General features: G+C 38.8%; 1 protein-coding gene across 1 annotated transcript; it reads left to right on the top strand.

Moving 5' to 3' along the window:
• Positions 1–11,078: 11,078 nt before the first annotated feature.
• On the top strand, positions 11,079–22,543 carry LOC134822987 (multifunctional protein CAD-like). The gene is made up of 10 exons (XM_063834289.1): positions 11,079–11,166; positions 11,849–11,965; positions 13,849–14,124; positions 18,926–19,108; positions 20,012–20,116; positions 20,356–20,473; positions 20,815–20,945; positions 21,217–21,636; positions 21,820–21,985; positions 22,326–22,543. Exons 1-10 carry the CDS (start codon positions 11,155–11,157, stop codon positions 22,487–22,489), a joined length of 1,692 nt encoding a protein of 563 aa, XP_063690359.1. The 5' UTR covers positions 11,079–11,154; the 3' UTR covers positions 22,490–22,543.
• Positions 22,544–26,733: the final 4,190 nt, after the last annotated feature.

Raw genomic sequence — 26,733 nt, 5'->3', positions numbered from 1 at the left:
TGGTAGTTAGGGACCCCTACGAACATAATTAGACTTGTTGCCAATTTTGTATCTCAACGTAAACCCTCTATTACACTTTTTACCACCTTTGTACCACCTTTCTGGTTTTGCCAATATCTTTAGTGTGAACATAATAGAAGGCTGCCAAAATTAACTAGATGTTTATCTTATCCAGGAGTAAAACTTTTTGTATCAAAAGTTTTTACATCGGAACAATCAGCTAATTGGATAATTACCAATAGTTAATCACCAAAAAAAGTGAAAATTTTTTATTGGCTTAAAATGATTTAAAATCGTTTGAAACACGGAGAAAGAATGTAGTTTTTAGAATAAACTTCAAAAATTTTTCACTTAAAATTTTGTTTCGAGACTTGAAAAAAAAAGTTTGAAAATTTGAAAATATTTTTTTCCGCCAAAAGTGATCGAATTGCATGAAACGTGGAATAAAATGCAGCCTTGCAGAAAAAATTTCGAAGATTTTAGATTGAGGAATACTAAAAATCATCAATATTGAAGTTGGGAGTTCAGTAATCTCGACATATTTTAGTAATTAGGAATAGCTTAGCGGAAAGGGCATGGACCTGAAAAAGGTTAACCACAACAATATTAGAGTTTCGAACTAATTACAATACAGCTTTATCAAAATTCACACATAAAGAAACAGCACAAAAGTGACCATTTAAGATCGAACGATTATACCGCTGTACTTCATTTTATTGATTTCAATGATCAAAAACCTCTGTCAATCTTGCCAATCTTTACCGGTATCTGAAGTACCGGACCTCTTTTTACCTCTATAATAAGACCCAGTTGTGCAAGGAAATGCGATTTCTCACAGGGGTTTCTTTAACAACTGTGCTCTTTTTGTCACTCTCGCAACTCGCAGAGGCCTGGTATTATGGGGGGGGGGGGGGGGGGGGTATAGGAAGCGAGTGTAAATATACCTTGCTTTGAAGGTCGTAGGAGACTTTCAAAATAGGCTAAACGAAGGCCGGGCATAGCATGTTTATATAAGAGTTAATGATCAACACATTGCCTAAAATCCTTACTTTCGAGAAATTCGCCAAAAACCATTTTGGGGCCGTGGCGCTGAGCCGATTTTACTAACTTTTGATACGAGATTGGTGATAGAGTCTTTGGATAGGAGTGCAAAAGAACCACAATTGGCATATATTTTATATGGACTAACGACAAAAATCATATGCTTAATGTGCTTACTTACAGTTATTGGCGAAAAACTGATTTTCGCGTTCAGAAATTCATGCAAACTATGGGTATGTGATACCATTGAGCTATGAAGGCCTTAGAGATTTTTGAATGAGTGCAAATTTGCAGAATGGGCATGTTTTTATAAAACTTATGAAGCAAACATTGCACCCTAAAATGCTTACTTTTCGAGTTATTTGGAGGAAATGTGCACAAAATAGAGCAAAATTGGTTAATCAGCCTTTTGCCTTCCTGTTCTTTGTTAATAACTCGCATGCATATGCGGCTTCGTTTTAAGCTATTTTGAAGTCTCTACGACCTTTCGAGCAAGGGGTCAGTTACGTTTTGGTCCAATATGGGCGTGCTGGCCCTCCTGGGTTTTGCCAGGTAAAAAAAATGGTTCTCACCGAAAATCGTTTATTCATACCTTTGGGAGAAAGTTCTGTGCAAAGTTTCGTGGGTATCTGAAAATTTGCAGGCACATGTCCATAAATGGGACTGGACTAAGAATCTTCAAGTCATGACATTAATGTCATGCATTATTAGCCATGAATAGTAAGGGGAAAAGTGGCATTCCGTTGGATTCGAATGTTCACAAGGATTTCTCAACGGAATATGGTAGTTAGGACCCTCGGAACATAATTAGGACTTGTTTGCCAATTTTTATCTCAACGGATAACACCACTTTTACCACTTTATTACCACCTTTGTACCCCTTTTCTGGTTTTGCCAAATATCTTTAGTTGTGAACATCATAGAAGGCTGCAATTATACTAGAATGTTTATCTTATCAAGGAGTAAAACTATTGTATCAAAGTTTTTTTTTACATCGGACAATAGTATTGGATAATTACAATTAGTTAATCACAAAAAGTGAAAATTTTTTATTGTTAAAATGATTTATATCGTTTGATAAACGGAGAGAAGAATGTAGTTTTTTAGAAAAACTTCAAAAATTTTTCACTTAAAAATTTTTTTCGAGACTTGAAAAAAAAAGTTTGGGAAATTTGAATATATTTTTTTTTTTACGCCAAAAAGTGATCGAATTGCATGAAACGTGGATAAAATATGCCTTCAGAAAAAATTTCGAAGATTTTAGATTGAGGAATACATCTAAAATCAATAAATATTGAAGTTGGAGTCAGTAAATCTCGACATATTTTAGTAATTAGGAATAGAATTAGCGGAAAATGGCTGGGACCTGAAAAAGGTTAACCACACAATATTTAGAGTTTGTAACTAATTACAATACAGCTTTATCAAATTCCCACATAAAAGGAAACAGCTCAAAAGGACCATTTAAGATCGAACGATTTTTACCTGCTGTACTATCATTTGATCGATTTCAATGATCAAAACTCTGTCAATCTTGCCAATCTATACCGGGATATCTGAATGTACCGGACCTCTTTTTTACCTCTTTAATTGGCCCAGTGTGCAAGATATGCGATTTTCTAACAGGGGTTTCTTTAAACTGTGCCACTTATTTGGTCACTCTCGCAACTCGCAGAGGCCCCTGTATTATAGGGGGGGGGGGGGGGGGGGTATAGGAAAGCGAGTGTAAATATTCCTTGCTTCTGAAGGTCGTAGAGACTTCAAATTAGCTTTAACGAATGCCGCATAAGTTGTTTATATAAGAGTTATGATCAACACATTGCCTCGAAAATCCTTACTTTTCGCGAAATTTCACCCAAAACCATTGTGGGCGTGGCGCTGAGCCGATTTTACTAAACTTTTGATAGGATTTGATAGAGTCTTTGGATAGAGGTGCAAAAGAACCGCAAGTGGCACTTTTATATATGACTACGAGAATCATAGCCTTAAAGTGCTTACTTTTACACGTTATGGCGAAAAAACTGCATTTTCGGTTCCAGAAATCATGCAAAAATATGGGTATGTATGTTACATTGAGCATATGCAGGCCTTAGAGATTTTTGAATGAGTGCAAATTGTGCAGAAATGGCATGGTTCTATAATACAACTTATGAAGCAAACATGCACCCTAATATGCACTTACTTTTCGGAGTTATTTGGAGGAATGTTGCACAAACTAGAGCAAATTGGTTTATATCAGCTTTTTGCTCCCGTTCTATGTTAATAACTCGCAGCATATGCGGCTTCGTTTAAGCCTATTTTGAAGTCTCTACGACCTTCAAGAAGCAAGGGGTCAGTTACGTTATTGGTCAATATGGGCGTGGCCCTCCTGGGTTTGCCCAAGGTAAAAAATGTCTCAACCGAAAATCGTTTATTCATACCTTTGGGAAGTCTGTGCCAAAGTTTCGTGGGTATCTGAAAAATTTGCAGGCACATGTCTTAAATGACTGGATAAGAATCTTTCTCATCAAGAACATAATGTATGCATTATTTCCATGAATAGTAAGGGAAAGTGGCATTCGTTGGATTCGAATGTTCACTAGGGAATTTCTCAACGGAATATGGTACGTTAGGACCCTACGAACATAATTAGACTGTTGCCAATTTTGTATCTCAACGGAAACACACACTTTTACACTTTTTACCCACCTTGTACACCTTTCTGGTTTGCCAAATATCTTAGTTTGTGAACATCATGAAGGCTGCAAATTAACCTAGATTGTTTTATCTCATCAAGGTGTAAACTTTTGTATCAAAGTTTTACATCGGGACAATCAGCTAATTGAAATTCAATTAGTTAATCACCAAAAAAGTGAAAATTTTTTATTGGGCTTTAAATTGATTTAAAAATCGTTTGAAACACGGAGAAATGTTGTTTTAGAAAACTTCAAAAATTTTTCTCTTATAATTTTTTTTTTCGAGGACTTGAAAAAAAAGTTTGAAAATTTGAAATATTTTTTTCCGCCAAAGTGATCGAATTGCATGAAATGTGGTTAAAATGCCTTTGCAGAAAAATTTCGAGTTTTTTAGATTGAGGATACTAAATCATCAATATTTGAAGTTGGAGTTCACGCGTAAATCTCGAACATATTTTAGGTAATTAGGAAATAGGCTTAGCGGAAAGGGCTGGACCTGAAAAAGGTTAACCAACAATATTTGAGTTTCGTACTATTTACAATTACAGCTTTATCAAATTCCACATAAAGAAACAGCACAAAAGGACATTTAAGAGCGAACCGATTTTACCTGCTGTACTATCATTTTATTGATTTCAATGCTCAATACCTATGTCAATCTTGCAATCTATATACCGGGTATCTGTATGTACGGTCCTCTTATTTACCTCTATAATTAGGACCCAGTTGTGCACGATAATGCGATTTCTCACAGGGGTTTCTTTAAAACTGATGCACTTTTTGCACTCTCTGCAACTCGCAGTAGGCATGAGTATTTTATAGGGGGGGGGGGGGGGGGGGGGATAGGAAGCGAGTGTAAATATACCTTGCTTCTGAGGTCGTAGGACTTCAAAATAGGCTTTGATACGAGCCGCATATGCATGTTTATATAAGAGTTATTGATCATCACATTGCTAAATCCTTTACTTTTCGAGGAAATTCGCCAAAAAAACCATCTTGGCGATGGGCGCTGAGCCGATTTACTAAACTTTTGATAGGATTGTGATAGGTCTTTGATAGTGTGCAAAAGAAACCGCAATTGGCTATTTATATATGACTTACGAAGAAACTATGCCTTAACAGTGCGTACTTTTACAGTTCATAGGCGAATACTGATTTTCGGTTCCAGGAAATCATGCAAAAAATTTGGTATGATGGTACATTGAAGCTATGAAGGCATTAGAGAATTTTTTATTGAGTGACAACATTGTTGCAGAATAGCCATCGTTCTTATTATACACTTATATGAAGCAGCATGCTCCCTAAAATGCTTACTTTTCGAGTTATTTGGAGGAATGTGCACAAAATAGAGCAAATTGGTTATATCAGCCATTTTTGCCTCCCGTTCTTTGTTATATAACTCGCATGCATATGCGGCTTCGTTTAAAGCCTATTTTGAAAGTCTCTACGACCTTCACGAAGCAAGGGGTCAGTTACGTTATTGGGTCAATATGGGCGTGGCCCTCCCTGGTTTTGCCCAAGGGATAAAAAAAAAGTCTCACCGAAAATCGTTTTTCATACCTTTGGAAGTTCTGTTGAAAGTTTCGTGGGTATCTGAAAATTTGCAGGCACATGTCCATAAATGACTGGTTTGCGTGTCTTCATGATTCCTCCTCTTCCTCCTCTTCCTCCTCCTCTTCCTCCTCTTCTTCCTCCTCTCCCTCCTCTACTTCATGGTAAGACTCCTCTTTTTCCTGTTTGTTGGAGGTGATTTGTTTGATAGATAGAGTGCACAGAAGAAATATCGTATATAGATCGAGAAAACGCATACTGTCTCACAGGGCAGAGCGATGTTTAAACTTAAAGCGTAAAGAAATGTTTTCACGCAAAAGAAACAGCTAACTAAAAAAGAGCTGTGTCTTGGTCAAACCACATTAAACAAGGCTGAGGGGGGGTGGCATATTGTTCTTCAACAAAGTCTCAGCACAAAGAAACATAGTTTGTAACAATAAAGTAGCATTGGTGGGATCGAAGACAAAGAAACAAGTTTTTGATATAATGGACATAAACTATAGTTCTATAACATAAACTGTGATATATTTTGCAATAAAAGGTTATATTGTTATAATATTATCAATCAACGTTTAGATTTAAAGTTTCATTATATGTATACACGAGTTAAAACGTGTTAATCGTTCATGTGGTATAAAGGGGAAAAGGCACAATAACCTACTGAATTTAAAGAATAATTTAAATACATTTCAGTTCAAATTATAAATTTCATCATACTTCAATTCCATGTTAAATTAAAAAATATCGCATTGGCCATACACACACATGTTTTATTCTCATGAATTGGAAAACTAGACCAGGGGAATTCAGTTGTGTGGGACTAGCAGGTTATGATTTTTGGAAGATTACATTTATTGCTAATTGTGTCATTTTTTTCCAATTGTGCCAATTAGTATCTTTGCAAGATACTAAATCTTTCCTCTCATTTATTTTACAACACATGGTGCCCAAACAAATTGCCATCTTAAAGATGGATCACTTCCGCACTAATAGTTGATTCCGCTAAATTTCGTGTCCAAACAGATAGTACAGGGAAATCCGTCTGAAAAAATCGATCTGCTGACACACGAAGCTTACAAAGGATTTTTGACGTTTTTGAGTCCTATTAGGTGCCCTTTATGGCTGACCAACTTTTCCAAACTTTTCCACGTGGCTTAAGGCCACTTTTTGCCACTTTACCACTTTTTACCACCTTTCTTGTTTGTCGAATATCTTTAGTTGTGAACATCGTAAAAGGTTGCGAATCAATCGAGTGTGTTCATATTATCAGGAAGAAAAACTTTTGTCCTAACAATTTTTACGTCAGATAATAAGTTAATTGGATAATTATCAATTAACCAATTAGCAAAATTCTAAAAAATTTTTATTGGCTAAAAATGATCGGAATAACTTAAAACACGGAGAAAAGTAGTTTTTAGAAAAAAATTTGAAAATTTTTCACTTACATTTGTTTTTCGAGACTTTGAAAAATTTCGAAAATTCAAAATATTTTTTCCCGCCAAAAGTGATCAAATTGCATGAAACGCGGAGAAAAATGATTTTCAAAAAAAACTTAGTCAATTTTTCGTTTCAAGAATACTTAAATCACCAATATTTGTAGTTGGAGTTTAGTAAATCTCGGCAGATTTTAGTAATAATCAGGAATTACTAACTCTAAGTGGAAAGGTCTGAAACTGAAAAACGTTAAGTTTAACCATACGATCGTGATATAAGAGTTTCATAACTAATTACAATACAGCCTTATCGATTTTCACAGAAACTGCACCAATGGCACAGTCAAGATCGAAACGATAGCCTGCTGTACTGTCATTTTATTGATTTCAATGATGAATCAGTGGGGTTAAGATTTGTAATAAATAAAACCTCTCTGTACCGTCAATTGTGCTAATCTAAACCGGCCTACCTGTATTACCAGACCTCTTCTTTTCCTCAACAATCAAACCGAGTTGTTCATATCGCATTTGGTGGGTGATGTAAACTAAGTAGTAATACATATCGAGCTATATTCAATCACAATACGACACAATGCAACACGTGTATATTATATTATGGCCCTTAATGAGGTATATGAAATGTTCTATACGGTACACTTCTCGTTTCTCCCGTGAGAGGCCCGATATGGAGAGGTTTTACAGTTTATCACGAAAATGTCTACTTGGTCTCATGGCTCTTTGACAGCTCAAAGAAGGCAAGAAAAGACCAAAAAGCTTGGAATGTCAACTCGCAAGAGCGGGCTACCGGACAACTGAACCCAATTTAGACATTTAGATTAACCCTAACTCTAACCCTAACCCTAACCCTAACCCTAACCCTAACCCTAACCCTAACCCTAACCCTAACCCTAACCCTAACCCTAACCCTAACCCTAACCCTAACCAATTAAGCTGATTGGTTCAGGTTAGTGGGAACTAGGTTCAATTGGGTTCAGTTGTCAGTCTTCGATCTGTCCCACATTAATCCCGAGCTGATCATCATGGGCCCCGAATATCCTGCGGGAAGAACCTGTATTTTTACTTCACGACGTCCGGATTTCAAATCAACATCCTCAATAACATTAACATTAACAATCCTTCCTGATCAGGATCTGTCTCTATTAGCAATTTCCAAAATATCCTGACTCTCGTGGAACATTTCACTGAATTAATTATTACCGGTTCTTTACTACCCCTTGCCCGACACTGTACTCGTATCTAAATCTTACCCTTTCCCGTATGTTACCCTTGTTGATTTTACTTTTAGCCGACCCTGACATATGGGGGTGATTTGAGGTATCCCGCAAATGAAGCGGTATGCAGTACAATACAAAACAGTTACAGTAGATGTTGGAAGGTGTATTTACACTTGCTTCCTGGACCTGGCTGTTCCTCAGTTTCCCTGATCTGTTCTTGCCCTTCTTCGAACTGTAAATGGGCCATGAGACCAAGTAGACGTTTTCGTGATAAACTGTAAAACCTCTCTATACCGGGTTTCTCACGGTATAAAGCGTTTCATAAACCTCATTAAGAGCCATATAATATATACGTACTGTGTCGTATTGTGATTGAATATAGCTCGATATGTATTACTACTTAGTTTACATCACCCACCAAATGCGATATGAACAACTCGGTTTGATTGTTGAGGAAAAGAAGAAGTCTGGTAATACAGGTAGGCCGGTTTAGATTAGCACAATTGACGGTACAGAGAGGTTTTATTTATTACAAATGTGATTATCTTAACCCCACTGATTCATCATTGAAATCAATAAAATGACAGTACAGCAGGCTATCGTTTCGATCTTGACTGTGCCATTGGTGCAGTTTCTGTGAAAATCGATAAGGCTGTATTGTAATTAGTTATGAAACTCTTATATCGCGATCGTATGGTTAAACTTAACGTTTTTCAGTTTCAGACCTTTCCACTTAGAGTTAGTAATTCCTGATTATTACTAAAATCTGCCGAGATTTACTAAACTCCAACTACAAATATTGGTGATTTAAGTATTCTTGAAACGAAAAATTGACTAAGTTTTTTTTGAAAATCATTTTTCTCCGCGTTTCATGCAATTTGATCACTTTTGGCGGAAAAAAATATTTTGAATTTTCTGTTTTCGAAATTTTTCGAAGTCTCGAAAAAAAAAATGTAAGTGAAAAATTTTCAAATTTTTTCTAAAAACTACTTTTCTCCGTGTTTTAAGCTATTCCGATCATTTTTAGCCAATAAAAAATTTTTAGAATTTTGCTAATTGGTTAATTGATAATTATCCAATTAACTTATTATCTGACGTAAAAATTGTTAGGACAAAAGTTTTTCTTCCTGATAATATGAACACACTCGATTGATTCGCAACCTTTTACGATGTTCACAACTAAAGATATTCGACAAACAAGAAAGGTGGTAAAAAGTGGTAAAGTGGCAAAAAGTGGCCTTAAGCCACGTGGAAAAGTTTGGAAAAGTTGGTCAGCCATAAAGGGCACCTAATGGGACTCAAAAACGTCAAAAATCCTTTGTAAGCTTCGTGTGTCAGCAGATCGATTTTTTCAGACGGATTTCCCTGTACTAAGAGCTAAAATCCCGGTTCCGGTCCTGGTCAAATTTGGCTGATCCCGGCCAATTTCAAATTGGATAAAAAATCCCGGTCCCGGTCAAAATTGACCAATCCCGGTCCCGGCCATTTCAAATTTCTTATCCCGGTCATTTACTGGCCCAACATTACCAGTGTTTAGCTGTTTGTCAAGATATGCCCTCTTCTTATCCTCCCTGAGAAAAGGAGGGCACACTTCCAGGAGTAGTCTGAAGATAAGCATCAGTATCCCTATAATAAACACTATGATAGCCAGATTATCCGAGCTGATACTTCCTCCTGTAGGTTGTGCAGTCTCTCCGTGGATACTATCCAGCTCTCCCGACATACTGTTAAACAGAGTGTTACTATGGTAACTAGTAGTGTAACTATGGTGACTTTAACATACTGTAAACAGAGTATTAAGTCAGACTTTCATGTCAATACAGTGAAATACACAAGATAAAACCTATTGCCAATTTTATAAACAATCAACAATGACAAATTCCTAACAAATTCCTAACAAATTCTTGAATTCTTAACTGCTGTCGGATAGAGAGAACTGACTGAAAGCCACTATAGATTAAAACAAGCTGTAATTTCAAAGAAATGATTGAAACGCTACTTTAGAATTTTTAAACACCGTATACTTACTGCAATAGGATTGGGTGTTGTCAAAGAAAGGGGTAGCGTATAGTCTATCTATCGTGTGGGGCGTATCGTACACAATTTGCATTGTTTATGTTCTAATTATGCCTTGAAGTGTTGAATTCTGGCACGTCGTTAGTCCCACATCCAGAAAGTCGGCTAATCGGCAGATAATCTGGGAGGCAATTTTAGATTTTAGAGGATTTTTTGTGTTACAGAGGAAAAATTTAGAGGACCTGACCTTTTTTGGGGCATTACAAATTTTTAGGGGGAGGGGGAGGGGTTGATCTGCAAGGAAATTTAAACTTTCTGGATGTGGGTAATTCTAAGTAGGATTCTATAGTGGCAATTACAATAGCTATAATGATTCTAAGTGGTAATATACAATAACACTATTGTAATATTATACAATGTGCCGGCTTTTGGGGTGGGTATGATTTAATAGTTCAATGATAATAGCCATGTAATGGTGTTTTACCCAGTAGCATTAAAATATACCCAACAAAGTTCAAAGATACACATTTAAGTCATTCAAGCGAGACTTAGTATGGAAATATCAAGTGTGCTTTTTATCGCAGTTCAATCAACACTAAACACCAGGATAAGTTTAAATAATACTCAACTTTACCCTCAATTACCATGACAATAGGTTACTAGGTTACTAGGTTACTAAGTTACTAGGTTACTAGGTTACTAAGTTTAAATAATACTCAAACTTCCCCTCACCTTCTAAATGCTAATGCTTACTTATCTAACTATCTTTAAACTACATGTACTAATTGTTACTACTACTACTATTACTACTATTACTACTACTACTACTACTAAGCTACTATTACTATTACTATTACTATTGCTATTGCTATTACTATTACTATTACTATTACTATTACTATTACTATTACTATTACTATTACTATTACTATTACTACTATTACTACTACTGCTACTACTACTATTACTATTACTATTAATATTACTATTACTATTACTATTACGATTACTATTACTATTACTATTACTATTACGATTACTATTACTATTACTATTACTATTACTATTACTATTACTATTACTATTACTACTACTACTACTGCTACTAATGCTAACTACTTCAGAGATGACGAGTTGAAGGAGTATTTAGGAAAAGCAGCAGCCCTGTCGCCTGACCATCCAGTTGTTATCAGCAAGTTTATCATGCAAGCCAAGGTTAGGGTGGCTAACAGTTGTTATCAGCAAGTTTATCATGCAAGCCAGGGTTATGGCTTTATGGTGGCTAACATTTGTTATCAGCAAGTTTATCATGCAAGCCAAGGTTAGGGTGGCTAACAGTTGTTATCAGCAAGTTTATCATGCAAACCAAGGTTAGGGTTGCTAACAGTTGTTATCAGCAAGTTTATCATGCAAGCCAGGGTTAGGGTGGCTAACAGTTGTTATCAGCAAGTTTATCATGCAAGCCAAGGTTAGGGTGGCTAACAGTTGTTATCAGCAAGTTTATCATGCAAACCAAGGTTAGGGTGGCTAGCAGTTGTTATCAGCAAGTTTATCATGCAAGCCAAGATTAGGGTGGCTAACAGTTGTTATCAGCAAGTTTATCATGCAAGCCAAGGTTAGGGTGGCTAACAGTAGTTATCAGCAAGTTTATCATGCAAGCCAAGGGTAGGGTGGCTAACAGTAGGGGGCTTTATGATTATCCTCTTTTGAACAGCCGTGCTTTGTTTTGGCACGCTCATATATTGCATATTTTAATGAATATTGTATATTATATAATATATATATTATATGCACTATTTTTAGAGGATACTATGTATTTTTATACATGCTTATGAGTTATGAATAATTACCTGTATAATTATGATAAATAATTTATTCTACAAGATACTCTACCCAGGAGATTGATGTAGACGCTGTAGCGTGTAACGGGGAGGTGCTAGTAATGGCTATCTCAGAGCACGTGGAGAATGCAGGAGTACATTCCGGGGACGCCACTCTTATCTGCCCACCACAGGTACACACTGCACGTGATACATATCACTCTTATCTGCCCACCACAAGGCACAAGTACACACTGCACTTGGTTACACTTCTTCAAACTACCTTCCAAAGTATTACATTATTATATTTGAAAGGTGTTGGGCTGAAGTTCTGGACCATTTACAAAGATGTAATATCCGGATCTTCCTCTCTAAACAAGAAATGCGGCCGCTTTTCTTTTGTGGATGGCCGCTCAATTTCCCGATCCGTGATGGCGTATTTATCATATTCCATACAACCTGGGGACGGCCCAGTCTTTACTGTTTATATAAACATGCAAATATGGCGAAGTGACATGCCGACTGCCGAGCGCCGCCCAGTTAATATAATTCTATATTGAATTTGAAAATCGTGTATACTTCTATGTAACCATATGTTTATTGTTTTAGTTTATGCAACCTGACACGGATCTGTGCAAAATAGTAATACTAACTCAAAATAATAATAATATGCTATCAATTAGTGCCTAGTGGGATACGTACATGATGAAATTAATAATGTACTTGGTTGGTTCAGCGCCGCGCGCCAACAATTATATAATTCAGATTATCACGCAAATTAACTTTGCGCAGGTAGTCACGTGGGCGATAACAGTGCTCGCAGGCACGTACGCACGCACGCACGCACGCACGCACGCTCGGTCGCAAAGCTACCATATACAAAAAAAAACTTCGATCGCTAACCCTTGTCCTTGACTCTTTTGTGCCTTCGGCACGAGTCATGGATCGGGAAAAAATAAGAAAAGGTTACAAACCTATAACCATTGCAACAAGTACTGCAACGAGTACAAGTGTAACTCTAACTGTTACTCTAGAACTGTTACTCTAACTGTTACTCTAACTGTTACTCTAGAACTGTTACTCTAGAACTGTTACTGTAACTGTAAACTGTAACTCTAACTGTAACTCTAACTGTAACTCTAACTGTAACTCTAACTGTTACTCTAACTGTTCTCTAACTGTTACTCTAACTGTTATTCTAACTGTTACTCTAACTGTTACTCTGACTGTTACTCTAACTTTTACTCTAACTGTTTCTCTAGAACTGTTACTCTAGAACTGTTACTCTAGAACTGTTACTCTAACTGTCACTCTTAATGTTACTCTAACTGTTACTCTAACTTTAACTGTTACACTAACTGTTATTCTAACTGTTACTATAACTGTTACTCTAACTGTAACTCTAACTGTAACTCCAACTGTAACTCTAACTGTAACTCTAACTGTAACTCTAACTGTAACTCTAACTGTAACTCTAACTGTAACTCTAACTGTAACTCTAACTGTAACTATAACTGTAACTCTAACTGTAACTATAACTGTAACTCTAACTGTAACTCTAACTGTAACTCTAACTGTTACTCTAACTGTAACTCTAACTGTTACTCTAACTGTAACTCTTAATGTTACTCTAACTGTTACTCTAACTGTTACTCTAACTGTAACTCTAAATGTAACTCTAACTGTAACTCTAACTGTTACTCTAACTGTTCTCTAACTGTTACTCTAACTGCTACTCTAACTGTTACTCTAACTGTTACTCTAACTGTTACTCTGACTGTTACTCTAACTGTTACTCTAACTGTTTCTCTAGAACTGTTACTCTAGAACTGTTACTATATATGCTACTCTAACTGTTACTCTAACTGTTACTCTAACTGTTACTCTAACTCTAACTGTTACTCTAACTGTTACTCTAACTGCTACTCTAACTGCTACTCTAACTGTCACTCTTAATGTTACTCTAACTGTTACTCTAACTCTAACTGTTACTCTAACTGTTACTCTAACTGCTACTCTAACTGTTACTCTAACTGTTACTCTAACTGTTACTCTAACTGTTACTCTAACTCCTCAGGATATGAACGAAGAGACTCTGTTGAAGATAAGGAAGGTGTGCAGAGCAGTGGGTCACGCCCTACAAGTATCAGGCCCCTTCAACCTGCAGATAATAGCTAAAGAGAACAACCTGAAGGTTATAGAGTGCAACGTGCGAGTGTCTCGCTCCTTCCCATTCGTGTCCAAGACCCTGGAGGTGGACTTTGTAGCTCTCGCTACTAAAGTGATACTGGGGTTACCTTGTGAGCCCATTACCCCTGATCCCATGACTGATTCTCGGAGGATTGGAATTAAGGTTAGATGATATTATATAATAATATATAATATGATATAATATAAGTTAGATAATACGAGCAGGGTACCTTTAGATATTAGATAAGGTAACATAATACAGGGGGGGGGGGGGGGCAAAAGTCAGTACCCATACGTTGGGTCTTAAACCACTGCCGTGTTTTATATTTGAGAGTTGTTGCTTTGCAGATGGCATACTGTACTTACTACCTACTTGTTCGAGGATTCCGTCACCAAAATTTAAAAATTCGATTTTTCGGGACCACACCTAATTAACATTGAATTGCTTATACTGTTTTGTGAACATGTTAGAGATTCCGTTGTAACATATTGCAATAGGTCATTTGACCCGGAATATAATCTGAAAAGATGGTGTAAAACAGATTTAAAATGACGAAGTTATCAAGCACTTTGTTTATCTCGTTAGCAAAATTGATTGGGTACTCAATGATTACCCAATTACGACACTGTAATTGGGCTCTCTGCACGATCTAGCCTCAACCATTCATCTGAGAAGCTGGAACTCTCATTTTTTCAGGACAAACGTAATTTTTTTAAATCTCACACTTATTTTACTTCGGAGTATTCCAACAGCCACATTGTTACACAAGTGTAACTAGCCAATTACAGGAAGCCGAAGGATTTAATTAGGCCAGTGACGGTTAAGGTAGTGTGTACCATACTTTCTTCGCCCGAGACTTCGCTGCAATGTGCAGCTCCTCATTTAACCCTCACACACGATTTCTAGAATATTCGGCTGAGTAGACCGGGGGGCTGCATAGACCACTCAGGATCTTTAGCTGAATGTCGACGACACTCACCCCACGACTAGGCAGGCAGTGGGTTTCGAACTCGCAATCTCACGATTACAAATCCGATGATTAACCAACTACGCTACCTGGCCATTTAAATGGCCAAACACCATTCAATAAAATTTTGCTCGATCCGACTTTCCAAACTATCAAATAAATGCGAAAATGAACCTTCATTTGCAAAAAATGAACACCAATATTTTTCCTCGAACCAGTGGTGGTAGTTAGTCATACCAGAAAGAATTATTTCAATTGGGCACTCAGTGACTGAGCTATTAAGGCCAACGTATGGGTACTGGCTTTTGCCCCCCCCCCCCTGTATTATTAACGTTTATGGAGTATTTGTCGCGGAATTATAATTTCAATCTTGTGTAATGTATCTACCGACCTATCTTGCTAGATCTATTTATTTAACTATAAAAATGACCAGGACCCTAATGTAATGTAATAATATGTATTAAGATAATATATACAGTATATAAAACATATTATCTCAATCTAATAAAATAACACCCCCCTTCCCCAGGTAGCCCAGTTCTCCTTCTCAATCTAATAAAATAACACCCCCCTTCCCCAGGTAGCCCAGTTCTCCTTCTCAATCTAATAAAATAACACCCCCGTTCCCCAGGTAGCCCAGTTCTCCTTCTCAATCTAATGAAATAACACCCCCCTTCCCCAGGTAGCCCAGTTCTCCTTCTCAATCTAATAAAATAACACCCCCGTTCCCCAGGTAGCCCAGTTCTCCTTCTCAATCTAATAAAATAACACCCCCGTTCCCCAGGTAGCCCAGTTCTCCTTCTCAATCTAATAAAATAACACCCCCCTTCCCCAGGTAGCCCAGTTCTCCTTCTCGATCTAATAAAATAACACCCCCGTTCCCCAGGTAGCCCAGTTCTCCTTCTCAATCTAATAAAATAACACCCCCGTTCCCCAGGTAGCCCAGTTCTCCTTATCAATCTAATAAAATAACACCCCCGTTCCCCAGGTAGCCCAGTTCTCCTTCTCAATCTAATAAAATAACACCCCCGTTCCCCATGTAGCCCAGTTCTCCTTCTCAATCTAATAAAATAACACCCCCGTTCCCCAGGTAGCCCAGTTCTCCTTCTCAATCTAATAAAATAACACCCCCGTTCCCCAGGTAGCCCAGTTCTCCTTCTCAATCTAATAAAATAACACCCCCGTTCCCCAGGTAGCCCAGTTCTCCTTCTCAATCTAATAAAATAACACCCCCCTTCCCCAGGTAGCCCAGTTCTCCTTCTCAATCTAATAAAATAACACCCCCGTTCCCCAGGTAGCCCAGTTCTCCTTCTCAATCTAATAAAATATCGCCCCCCTTCCCCAGGTAGCCCAGTTCTCCTTCTCAATCTAATAAAATAACACCCCCGTTCCCCAGGTAGCCCAGTTCTCCTTCTCAATCTAATAAAATAACACCCCCCTTCCCCAGGTAGCCCAGTTCTCCTTCTCAATCTAATAAAATAACACCCCCGTTCCCCAGGTAACCCAGTTCTCCTTCTCAATCTAATAAAATATCACCCCCCTTCCCCAGGTAGCCCAGTTCTCCTTCTCAATCTAATGAAATAACACCCTCGTTCCCCAGGTAGCCCAGTTCTCCTTCTCAATCTAATAAAATAACACCCCCGTTCCCCAGGTAGCCCAGTTCTCCTTCTCAATCTAATAAAATAACACCCCCGTTCCCCAGGTAGCCCAGTTCTCCTTCTCAATCTAATAAAATAACACCCCCCTTCCCCAGGTAGCCCAGTTCTCCTTCTCAATCTAATAAAATAACACCCCCCTTCCCCAGGTAGCCCAGTTCTCCTTCTCAATCTAATAAAATAACACCCCCCTTCCCCAGGTAGCCCAGTTCTCCTTCTCAATCTAATAAAATAACACCCCCGTTCCCCAGGTAGCCCAGTTCTCCTTCTCAATCTAATAAAATAACACCCCCGTTCCCCAGGTAGCCCAGTTCTCCTTCTCAATCTAATAAAATAACACCCCCGTTCCCCAGGTAGCCCAGTTCTCCTTCTCAATCTAATAAAATAACACCCCCGTTCCCCAGGTAGCCCAGTTCTCCTTCTCAATCTAATAAAATAACACCCCCGTTCCCCAGGTAGCCCAGTTCTCCTTCTCAATCTAATAAAATAACACCCCCGTTCCCCAGGTAGCCCAGTTCTCCTTCTCAATCTAATAAAATAACACCCCCGTTCCCCAGGTAGCCCAGTTCTCCTTCTCAATCTAATAAAATAACACCCCCGTTCCCCAGGTAGCCCAGTTCTCCTTCTCAATCTAATAAAATAACACCCCCGTTCCCCAGGTAGCCCAGTTCTCCTTCTCAATCTAATAAAATAACACCCCCGTTCCCCAGGTAGCCCAGTTCTCCTTCTCAATCTAATAAAATAACACCCCCGTTCCCCAGGTAGCCCAGTTCTCCTTCTCAATCTAATAAAATAACACCCCCGTTCCCCAGGTAGCCCAGTTCTCCTTCTCAATCTAATAAAATAACACCCCCGTTCCCCAGGTAGCCCAGTTCTCCTTCTCAATCTAATAAAATAACACCCCCGTTCCCCAGGTAGCCCAGTTCTCCTTCTCAATCTAATAAAATAACACCCCCGTTCCCCAGGTAGCCCAGTTCTCCTTCTCAATCTAATAAAATAACACCCCCGTTCCCCAGGTAGCCCAGTTCTCCTTCTCAATCTAATAAAATAACACCCCCGTTCCCCAGGTAGCCCAGTTCTCCTTCTCAATATAATAAAATAACACCCCCCTTCCCCAGGTAGCCCAGTTCTCCTTCTCAATCTAATAAAATAACACCCCCCTTCCCCAGGTAGCCCAGTTCTCCTTCTCAATCTAATAAAATAACACCCCCCTTCCCCAGGTAGCCCAGTTCTCCTTCTCAATCTAATAAAATAACACCCCCCTTCCCCAGGTAGCCCAGTTCTCCTTCTCAATCTAATAAAATAACACCCCCCTTCCCCAGGTAGCCCAGTTCTCCTTCTCAATCTAATAAAATAACACCCCCCTTCCCCAGGTAGCCCAGTTCTCCTTCTCAATCTAATAAAATAACACCCCCCTTCCCAGGTAGCCCAGTTCTCCTTCTCAATCTAATAAAATAACACCCCCGTTCCCCAGGTAGCCCAGTTCTCCTTCTCAATCTAATAAAATAACACCCCCGTTCCCCAGGTAGCCCAGTTCTCCTTCTCAATCTAATAAAATAACACCCCCGTTCCCCAGGTAGCCCAGTTCTCCTTCTCAATCTAATAAAATAACACCCCCGTTCCCCAGGTAGCCCAGTTCTCCTTCTCAATCTAATAAAATAACACCCCCGTTCCCCAGGTAGCCCAGTTCTCCTTCTCAATCTAATAAAATAACACCCCCGTTCCCCAGGTAGCCCAGTTCTCCTTCTCAATCTAATAAAATAACACCCCCGTTCCCCAGGTAGCCCAGTTCTCCTTCTCAATCTAATAAAATAACACCCCCGTTCCCCAGGTAGCCCAGTTCTCCTTCTCAATCTAATAAAATAACACCCCCGTTCCCCAGGTAGCCCAGTTCTCCTTCTCAATCTAATAAAATAACACCCCCGTTCCCCAGGTAGCCCAGTTCTCCTTCTCAATCTAATAAAATAACACCCCCGTTCCCCAGGTAGCCCAGTTCTCCTTCTCAATCTAATAAAATAACACCCCCGTTCCCCAGGTAGCCCAGTTCTCCTTCTCAATCTAATAAAATAACACCCCCGTTCCCCAGGTAGCCCAGTTCTCCTTCTCAATCTAATAAAATAACACCCCCGTTCCCCAGGTAGCCCAGTTCTCCTTCTCAATATAATAAAATAACACCCCCCTTCCCCAGGTAGCCCAGTTCTCCTTCTCAATCTAATAAAATAACACCCCCCTTCCCCAGGTAGCCCAGTTCTCCTTCTCAATCTAATAAAATAACACCCCCCTTCCCCAGGTAGCCCAGTTCTCCTTCTCAATCTAATAAAATAACACCCCCCTTCCCCAGGTAGCCCAGTTCTCCTTCTCCCGCCTATCAGGAGCTGATGCTCTATTAGGAGTCGACATGGCCTCCACTGGAGAGGTAGCTGCTTTTGGGTACGATCTCTACTCAGCTTACTTGAAAGCAATGGTCAGCTCCGGGTTCAAACTACCCAAGAAGTACATCTTACTGTCTATTGGTAGTTATAAGGTATGTGAACTATTAAAGGTGTGTGGATAGTTTATATTGTGATAGTTGATTGTGTTCTATTGTGATAGTTGATTGTTGGGCACAGTGCCAGAGTCGCAAGCATGATATTAACTCAACATGTAAACAAGAGCTTGCCACACTGACTCACTCGCAACGTTTATATTACAACTTAAACATCATTCTTCTGATAAATATTATCAATGGTTTTGCAGATAGCACCGTCATATTATGACCATTTCCATTCATAGCAGAAAGGTTTTATGGGGATTCCATTAATTTTACTTCATAGAAGAACTAGATTGTAATGGGGTAGTTGTATTGTAACCAGTAAGTTCCTTTATTAAAGTCACGTATCACGTGATCTGGACCATGTCGTTACCATGACAACAGGGGTGAGCGCCGCCGCCGAACGCCGCCGCCGAGTTTTTAGCCCACGCCGCTGCGCCGAACAATTTATCGGCGGCGCAAACGGCGTGAACGTGGTATTTTTAAAATTTGAATTTTCAAAAAATTACTCAAAAAAATTTAATGAAAAGATTTTAAATTTGAAAATTATATGATATGTTCTCTAGCATGTCTGACGTCAAGTAGTTCGATGTAGCATATGCAATGTTTCATGAAATTGTGAATTCCTGTCATACGATCAACGATGAATTGAAGTGAAATTTGCAACTGTCTAAACCTTATTAATACTATTACTAAGTCAATCCTTTACCTAAGCAATGAATTTCCATTTTGTCGAGTCACAACTGAAACTGCCAATTGTCCACAGGCCACGCCGCCGAACGCCGCCGCCGCCGTTAATTTTGGCCACGCCGCCGCCGATTTTGGTAAAACACGGCGGCGCACACCACTGCATGACAATAACATGTTGTTACCATGACAATAACCTTTTGTTTGCAGGGTAAGCAGGAGATGCTGGACAGTGTTAAGTTGTTGCACAATATGGGCTACACTCTCTACGGATCGTCTGGTACTGCTGACTACTACAACGAGCACGGGATTACCGTACGTGACTATATTATACTGGTTACTACTAGTATACTTATAATAATACTCATAATATATTAGAAAATGTATTCAGCAGTTCAATATATTATCAGATTGAATTAGTTCTGCATCAAAGATCTGCATCTTAGATCTGTAATAACACAATTTATAAAGCTAGTATAACACAACCTCTGTAATATTAACACAATATTATAACAGTGTTATAACAGTGTTAACACACACAACCTCTGTAACAGATTACCTCCATCTCGTGGCCGTTCAATGAGAACGGTGAGGCTAGCTCCAGCGACACACCCAGTATTGGGGACTACATGTCCTCTCAGCACTTCGACCTTGTCATCAACCTTCCACTGGGTATGATATACGCGCGGCTTTGCGCACGTGCTGCTGTGATCCCTGCACGTGCTGCTGTGATCCCTGCACGTGCAGAATAAAGCATACTTCGTTTACTTTGTATACTACTTTAGCACGATAAAAATAAGATAATAAATCATATTACTGGATGTAAAATCGTAAATTTGAGTCTAGAGACAAAAAAAACATTTATTTGGTTATGTTATCTTATTAAAAGACATGTAAATTCAATCGTTATCAATTTTAAATTTATCCACCAACAACGGGTAATTTGTGCCAGAATTTTCAACATTACAGCAGTTAATTAAAATTCAGTATAACTTAACAACCTCTTTTCTCAGCTCACAATGTGTACAGCAGCTACAGTAGACAGAAGAAGAGTAAATCGTACGGTTATTTAACAAGACGAATGGCTATTGATTTTGCTATTCCTCTCATCACGGATATCAAAGTCGCCAAATTGTTTGTTATGGTGAGCTGATGATACAGTAGTAATTATATTACACTATACTACTATTACTAGTGATATCAGCTGTAGTAATAAAGTTTAAAAATGTATAAGTCTACATCTCGAAGGACATTGCAGATTTTGTACTGTGTTATATTCGATAATGGTACAGTAATATACCCAACAAGTCAGTTCTGTAACCCCCCACAACTTGCTGTAACCCCCACAACTTGCAGTAATCCCCCACAACTTGCTGTAACCCCCACAACTTGCAGTAATCCCCCACAACTTGCAGGCGGTGTACAAATGCAGAGGACCGCCTCCTTTGTCGCTGTGTGACATCCTCTCCACACGCAAGACCATCACCCTCCCCGGTCTAATAGACGTGCACGTGCACCTGCGCGACCCCGGGGCTACCCACAAAGAGACGTTCACAACAGGCACCTCCGCCGCGCTGGCTGGTGGTGTGACTATGGTGTGTGCTATGCCTAATACTAACCCGCCCATTGTAGACAAGGAGTCGTTCGAGCTGGCTAGTAAGATAGCTACTAGTGGGGCGGTGTGCGATTATGCACTGTTCGTGGGGGCTAGTCTGACTAATTGGGGCGAGGTGTGCGAGTTAGCGCCGCAAGCTGCTGCTCTGAAGATGTACTTGTGCGACACCTTCACTACTCTGAGACTGGACGACAATACTGTCTGGTTGAAACATCTACAGGTACTTTATTAGCACTTACTACTAGTATAATAGTATATTATATTAAAGTAGTATTATTTAAAACACTTATTATTATTATTTCAATAAATATCAAACTTAAATATTAGTTTTTCTCTTCGTCATGCCTAGTTATAGTGATAGCCCATTTGCTATTTTCTTATTATTAAGCATATTTTATTTCAGAACTGGCCCGCACAGTACCCGCTGTGTATCCACGCTGAACAAGCTGAACACACGTGCAGTTTACCAGCTATATTGTTCCTGGTATCTGTTGCTAGGCGACCAGTGCATATCTGTCACGTGTCTAAACGTGTAGAGCTGGAACTCGTCATCACTGCTAAACAAGCTGGTCAGTTATTTTATTATTATATTTATTTATTTTTATTCCATTAGGGATCGTTCATATATTACGTAATATTATTACGTAATCACTTTTTGGCCAATTTTTAATAGATACAGGCCAAATTGTAACATGTCACGCGATTGTAACATGTCACGCGATTGTAACATGTCAAACGATTGTAACATGTCACGCGATTGTAACATGTCACGCGATTGTAACATGTCACGCGATTGTAACATGTCACGCGATTGTAACATGTCACACGATTGTAACATGTCACGCGATTGTAACATGTCACGCGATTGTAACATGTCACGTGATTGTAACATATCACGTGATTGCCCAGGATTGCCGGTTACCTGTGAAGTGTCTCCCCACCACCTGTTCCTGACCAATCAGAGCACAGTACTCAACTCTGCTGTAAGACCTGCTTTGGGCACCGACGAGGACAGGCAATTCCTGTGGGATAATCTCAAGTTCATTGACATATTCGCTACTGATCACGGTTAGTAATCTTTCCTCTTTGAGTGTATTGTTTATTAAATACTTTTAAAATTTTACAGCAATAACAAATAAATGATCTTAAATAAAAACCGTTTTATAAAATATGATGGGTTCCCTCCTTCCAAACACGGTAAACACATCGTGTACTATGTCCGCAATCACTTGGACCCATAGATTTAAATATTAAATGTGTTTTAATCAGATCCCATTATATTTAAATTTCGTCGAAAATCTGTTAATATAATTCATCAGGATTAACCATTACATCTGCTGATCCTAAAACGGTCTTAGTTAATTAACTATAGAGTAAGGACTATGGGACCTTAATTAGAAGAATATAATCTAATTAAGGCCAATAAATTTGGTTCGCAATAAATTTGGTTACAAAAATGTTGGTTACCATAATTTTAGTCACAAATTTCGCAAATTTTTTGTCTGCAACAATTTTAGTCAAATGTTTTCGACTTTTCGAGACTATTTTCCATTCCATTTATTTGATTTTTCCATTATTTAGCTAGTTTTTTTTTCGTTTTCGCACGTATATAATATAATATAGCAGCGGTTTTAAAGGCTAAATTATTCTAGAAGGGATCGTTTCACATGATTACTAGATAAGAGAATGTGAAAACATAAAAGCAGTGGATTGCACATGTAATAATCAAAGTAGTTATGTGCCGGCTATTTTCTCTAAATGACCGTTTATTTTGTTGACTTGGTTCCTAAATACTTCCAAGTCTCGACTCTTGTAGATGATTACCAATTCTTGGTAATAGAACAATACCTTTACTCCTGATTAAGACTGCAATTTGGTAATTGTGCTATGTGCTGTTCGGCTAAAACGGTGGTTTAGTCGGCGGCATCTTATCATTTGTGATTAATAATGAGAGCCTTGATTTAACCTTTAATATGAGCACCAATCACTGCTCACTCGACCGTCCTTCCGAGCACCTCTTCCATCGAATAGGGGTGAAAACAGTTCCGTACAAATTAACCCTCTACCTACTTCGTTATTCCGTTAATTAAGAAACCTAGAAAAGAGAACGATAAAGAGCACTAATTATCACAGCAACATCGATAAGATTAAATTTAAATTTGTTAATTTTTTTCCGGTCAGACTTTTATTAACTCAGTTATACTTCAAGAGTAAAAAGCAAAAGTTATGCGGTTTGTTATAGCAGTACCACTGGCGCTGTGAACATATGCCTCAAACCGAACCGTCTGGTCGTGAACTGATTTAGTGGTCTCTTGGCCTTAGTTTCCACATTTCTATAAATATATAGCTATATATCTTAGAAAATGTATTATAGTTTAAGCTTACCTTTCTTATAAAGTTGGTTTCATTTGCAAATATTAATATTTGACCAATTTATGGGCCAAAGTCTATTAAATTTGGTGCATATGCCCAAATATGGGCATATGGTTTTTTTGCTCATAACTCAGTCATTTTTTGTCCTATTTGGATGAAAATTCATAATATAAGAGTTCAAGGGACCATTAGCTAATAGCTACAAGTTCCGACTAGACATATGAGGGCTATAAACATCATCTTGTTCTGGTTTTTATTCCAGAACAAGATGATGAAGTGTTACCATGACAACACTAACTTATTTGGTAGTGTTACTATGACCACAAGTTTAGTCGTAGAGTTTAAAGAAGAGACATGGGGACAACAAATGAAGAAAGATAGTTCAAGCAGTTGCAGTAAAATTTTTTAAAAAGTTTCAGTTTTACATCTTTTACGGCTTTTGCGGAACGTCGTGTGGAAGTTGATGCCGTGATGTCAGTAAAATGGTACGGATATTATATACATATACGTATATACTAGTGTATTCGTCTCTCCTTCATCAGACACAGGTTTTCTTTCAGCATTCGATGTCGTATCACGGTTTTCGTCTCTCCTTAGTCCAGAGACAGGCTTTCTTTCAGCATACCGTGTCGTATCAAGTTTTTATCGTCTCCTTCTTCAGAGACAGGCTTTATTTCAACATACCGTGTCATATCACGTTTTTATCGTCTCTCCTTCTGCAGAGACAGGCTTTCTTTCAGCTTACCGTGTCGTATCAAGTTTTTTATCGTCTCTTCTTCTTCAGAGACATGCTTTATTTCATCATACCGTGTCATATCACGTTTTTATCGTCTCTCCTTCTTCAGAGACAGGCTTTCTTTCAGCTTACCGTGCCGTATCAAGTTTTTTCGTCTCTCCTTCTTCAGAGACAGGCTTTATTTCAACATACCGTGTCATATCACGTTTTTATCGTCTCTCCTTCTTCAGAGAGAGGCTTGCTATCAGCATACCGTGTCGTATCAAGTTTTTCATCGTCTCTCCTTCTTCAGAGACATGCTTTATTTTATCATACCGTGTCTTATCACGTTTTTATCGTCTCTCCTTCTTCAGAGACAAGCTTTCTTTCAGCATACCATGTCGTATCATGTTTTTATGGTCTCTCCTTCTTCAGAGACTGGCTTTCTTGCAGCATACTGTGTCGTCTCTCTTTCTTCAGAGACAGGCTTATTTCAGCATACCGTGTTGTATCATGTTTTATCGTCTCTCCTTCTTCAGAGACAGAATTTCTTTCAGCATACCGTGTCGTATCAAGTTTTTTCGTCTCTCCTTCTTCAGAGACAGGCTTTATTTCAACATACCGTGTCATATCACGTTTTTATCGTCTCTCCTTCTTCAGAGACAGGCTTTCTATCAGCATACCGTGTCGTATCAAGTTTTTTTATCGTCTCTCCTTCTTCAGAGACATGCTTTATTTCATCATGCCGTGTCATATCACGTTTTTATCGTCTCTCCTTCTTCAGAGACAGGCTTTCTTTCAGCATACCATGTCGTATCATGTTTTTATGGTCTCTCCTTCTTCAGACTTTCAGAGACTGGCTTTCTTGCAGCATACTGTGTCGTCTCTCCTTCTTCAGAGACAGGCTTATTTCAGCATACCGTGTTGTATCATGTTTTATAGTCTCTCCTTCTTCAGAGACAGGCTTTCTTTCAGCATACCGTGTCGTATCAAGTTTTTATCGTCTCTCCTTCTTCAGAGACAGGCTTTATTTCAACATACCGTGTCATATCACGTTTTTATCGTCTCTCCTTCTTCAGAGGCAGGATTTCTTTCAGCATACCGTGTCGTATCAAGTTTTTATCGTCTCTCCTTCTTCAGAGACAGGCTTTCTTTCAGCATACCGTGTCTTATTAAGTTTTTATCGTCTCTCCTTCTTCAGAGACATGCTTTATTTCATCATACCGTGTCATATCACGTTTTTATCGTCTCTCTTTCTTCAGAGACAGGATTTCTTTCAGCATACCGTGTCGTATCAAGTTTTTATCGTCTCTCCTTCTTCAGAGACAGGCTTTATTTCAACATACCGTGTCATATCACGTTTTTATCGTCTCTCCTTCTTCAGAGACAGGCTTTCTTTCAGCATACCATGTCGTATCATGGTTTTATGGTCTCTCCTTCTTCAGAGACCGGCTTTCTTGCAGCATACTGTGTCGTCTCTCCTTCTTCAGAGACAGGCTTTCTTTCAGCATACTGTGTTGTATCATGTTTTATCGTCTCTCCTTCTTCATAGACAGGCTTTCTTGCAGCATACCGTGTCGTATCACGTTTTTATCGTCTCTCCTTCTTCAGAGACAGGCTTTCTTTCAGCATACCGTGTCGTCTCTCCTTCTTCAGAGACAGGCTTTCTTTCAGCATACCGTGTCGTATCTTGTTTTATCGTCTCTCCTTCTTCAGAGACAGGCTTTCTTTCAGCATACCATGTCGTATCATGTTTTTATGCATATGGTCTCTCCTTCTTCAGACTTTCAGAGACTGGCTTTCTTGCAGCATACTGTGTCGTCTCTCCTTCTTCAGAGACAGGCTTATTTCAGCATACCGTGTTGTATCATGTTTTATCGTCTCTCCTTCTTCAGAGACAGGCTTTCTTTCAGCATACCGTGTCGTATCAAGTTTTTATCGTCTCTCCTTCTTCAGAGACAGGCTTTATTTCAACATACCGTGTCATATCACGTTTTCATCGTCTCTCCTTCTTCAGAGACAGGCTTTCTTTCAGCGTACCATGTCGTATCATGGTTTTATGGTCTCTCCTTCTTCAGAGACCGGCTTTCTTGCAGCATACTGTGTCGTATCACGTTTTATCGTCTCTCCTTCTTCAGAGAGAGGCTTGCTATCAGCATACCGTGTCGTATCAAGTTTTTATCGTCTCTCCTTCTTCAGAGACATGTTTTATTTCATCATACCGTGTCA

The sequence above is a fragment of the Bolinopsis microptera genome, chromosome 11, assembly GCF_026151205.1.
Source record: "Bolinopsis microptera isolate Bmic1 chromosome 11, MBARI_Bmic_1.0, whole genome shotgun sequence".
Taxonomy (NCBI): Eukaryota; Metazoa; Ctenophora; class Tentaculata; order Lobata; family Bolinopsidae; genus Bolinopsis; species Bolinopsis microptera.
Note: the sequence above shows the minus strand (reverse complement) of the source record. Positions and strands in the feature narration are given on the sequence as shown.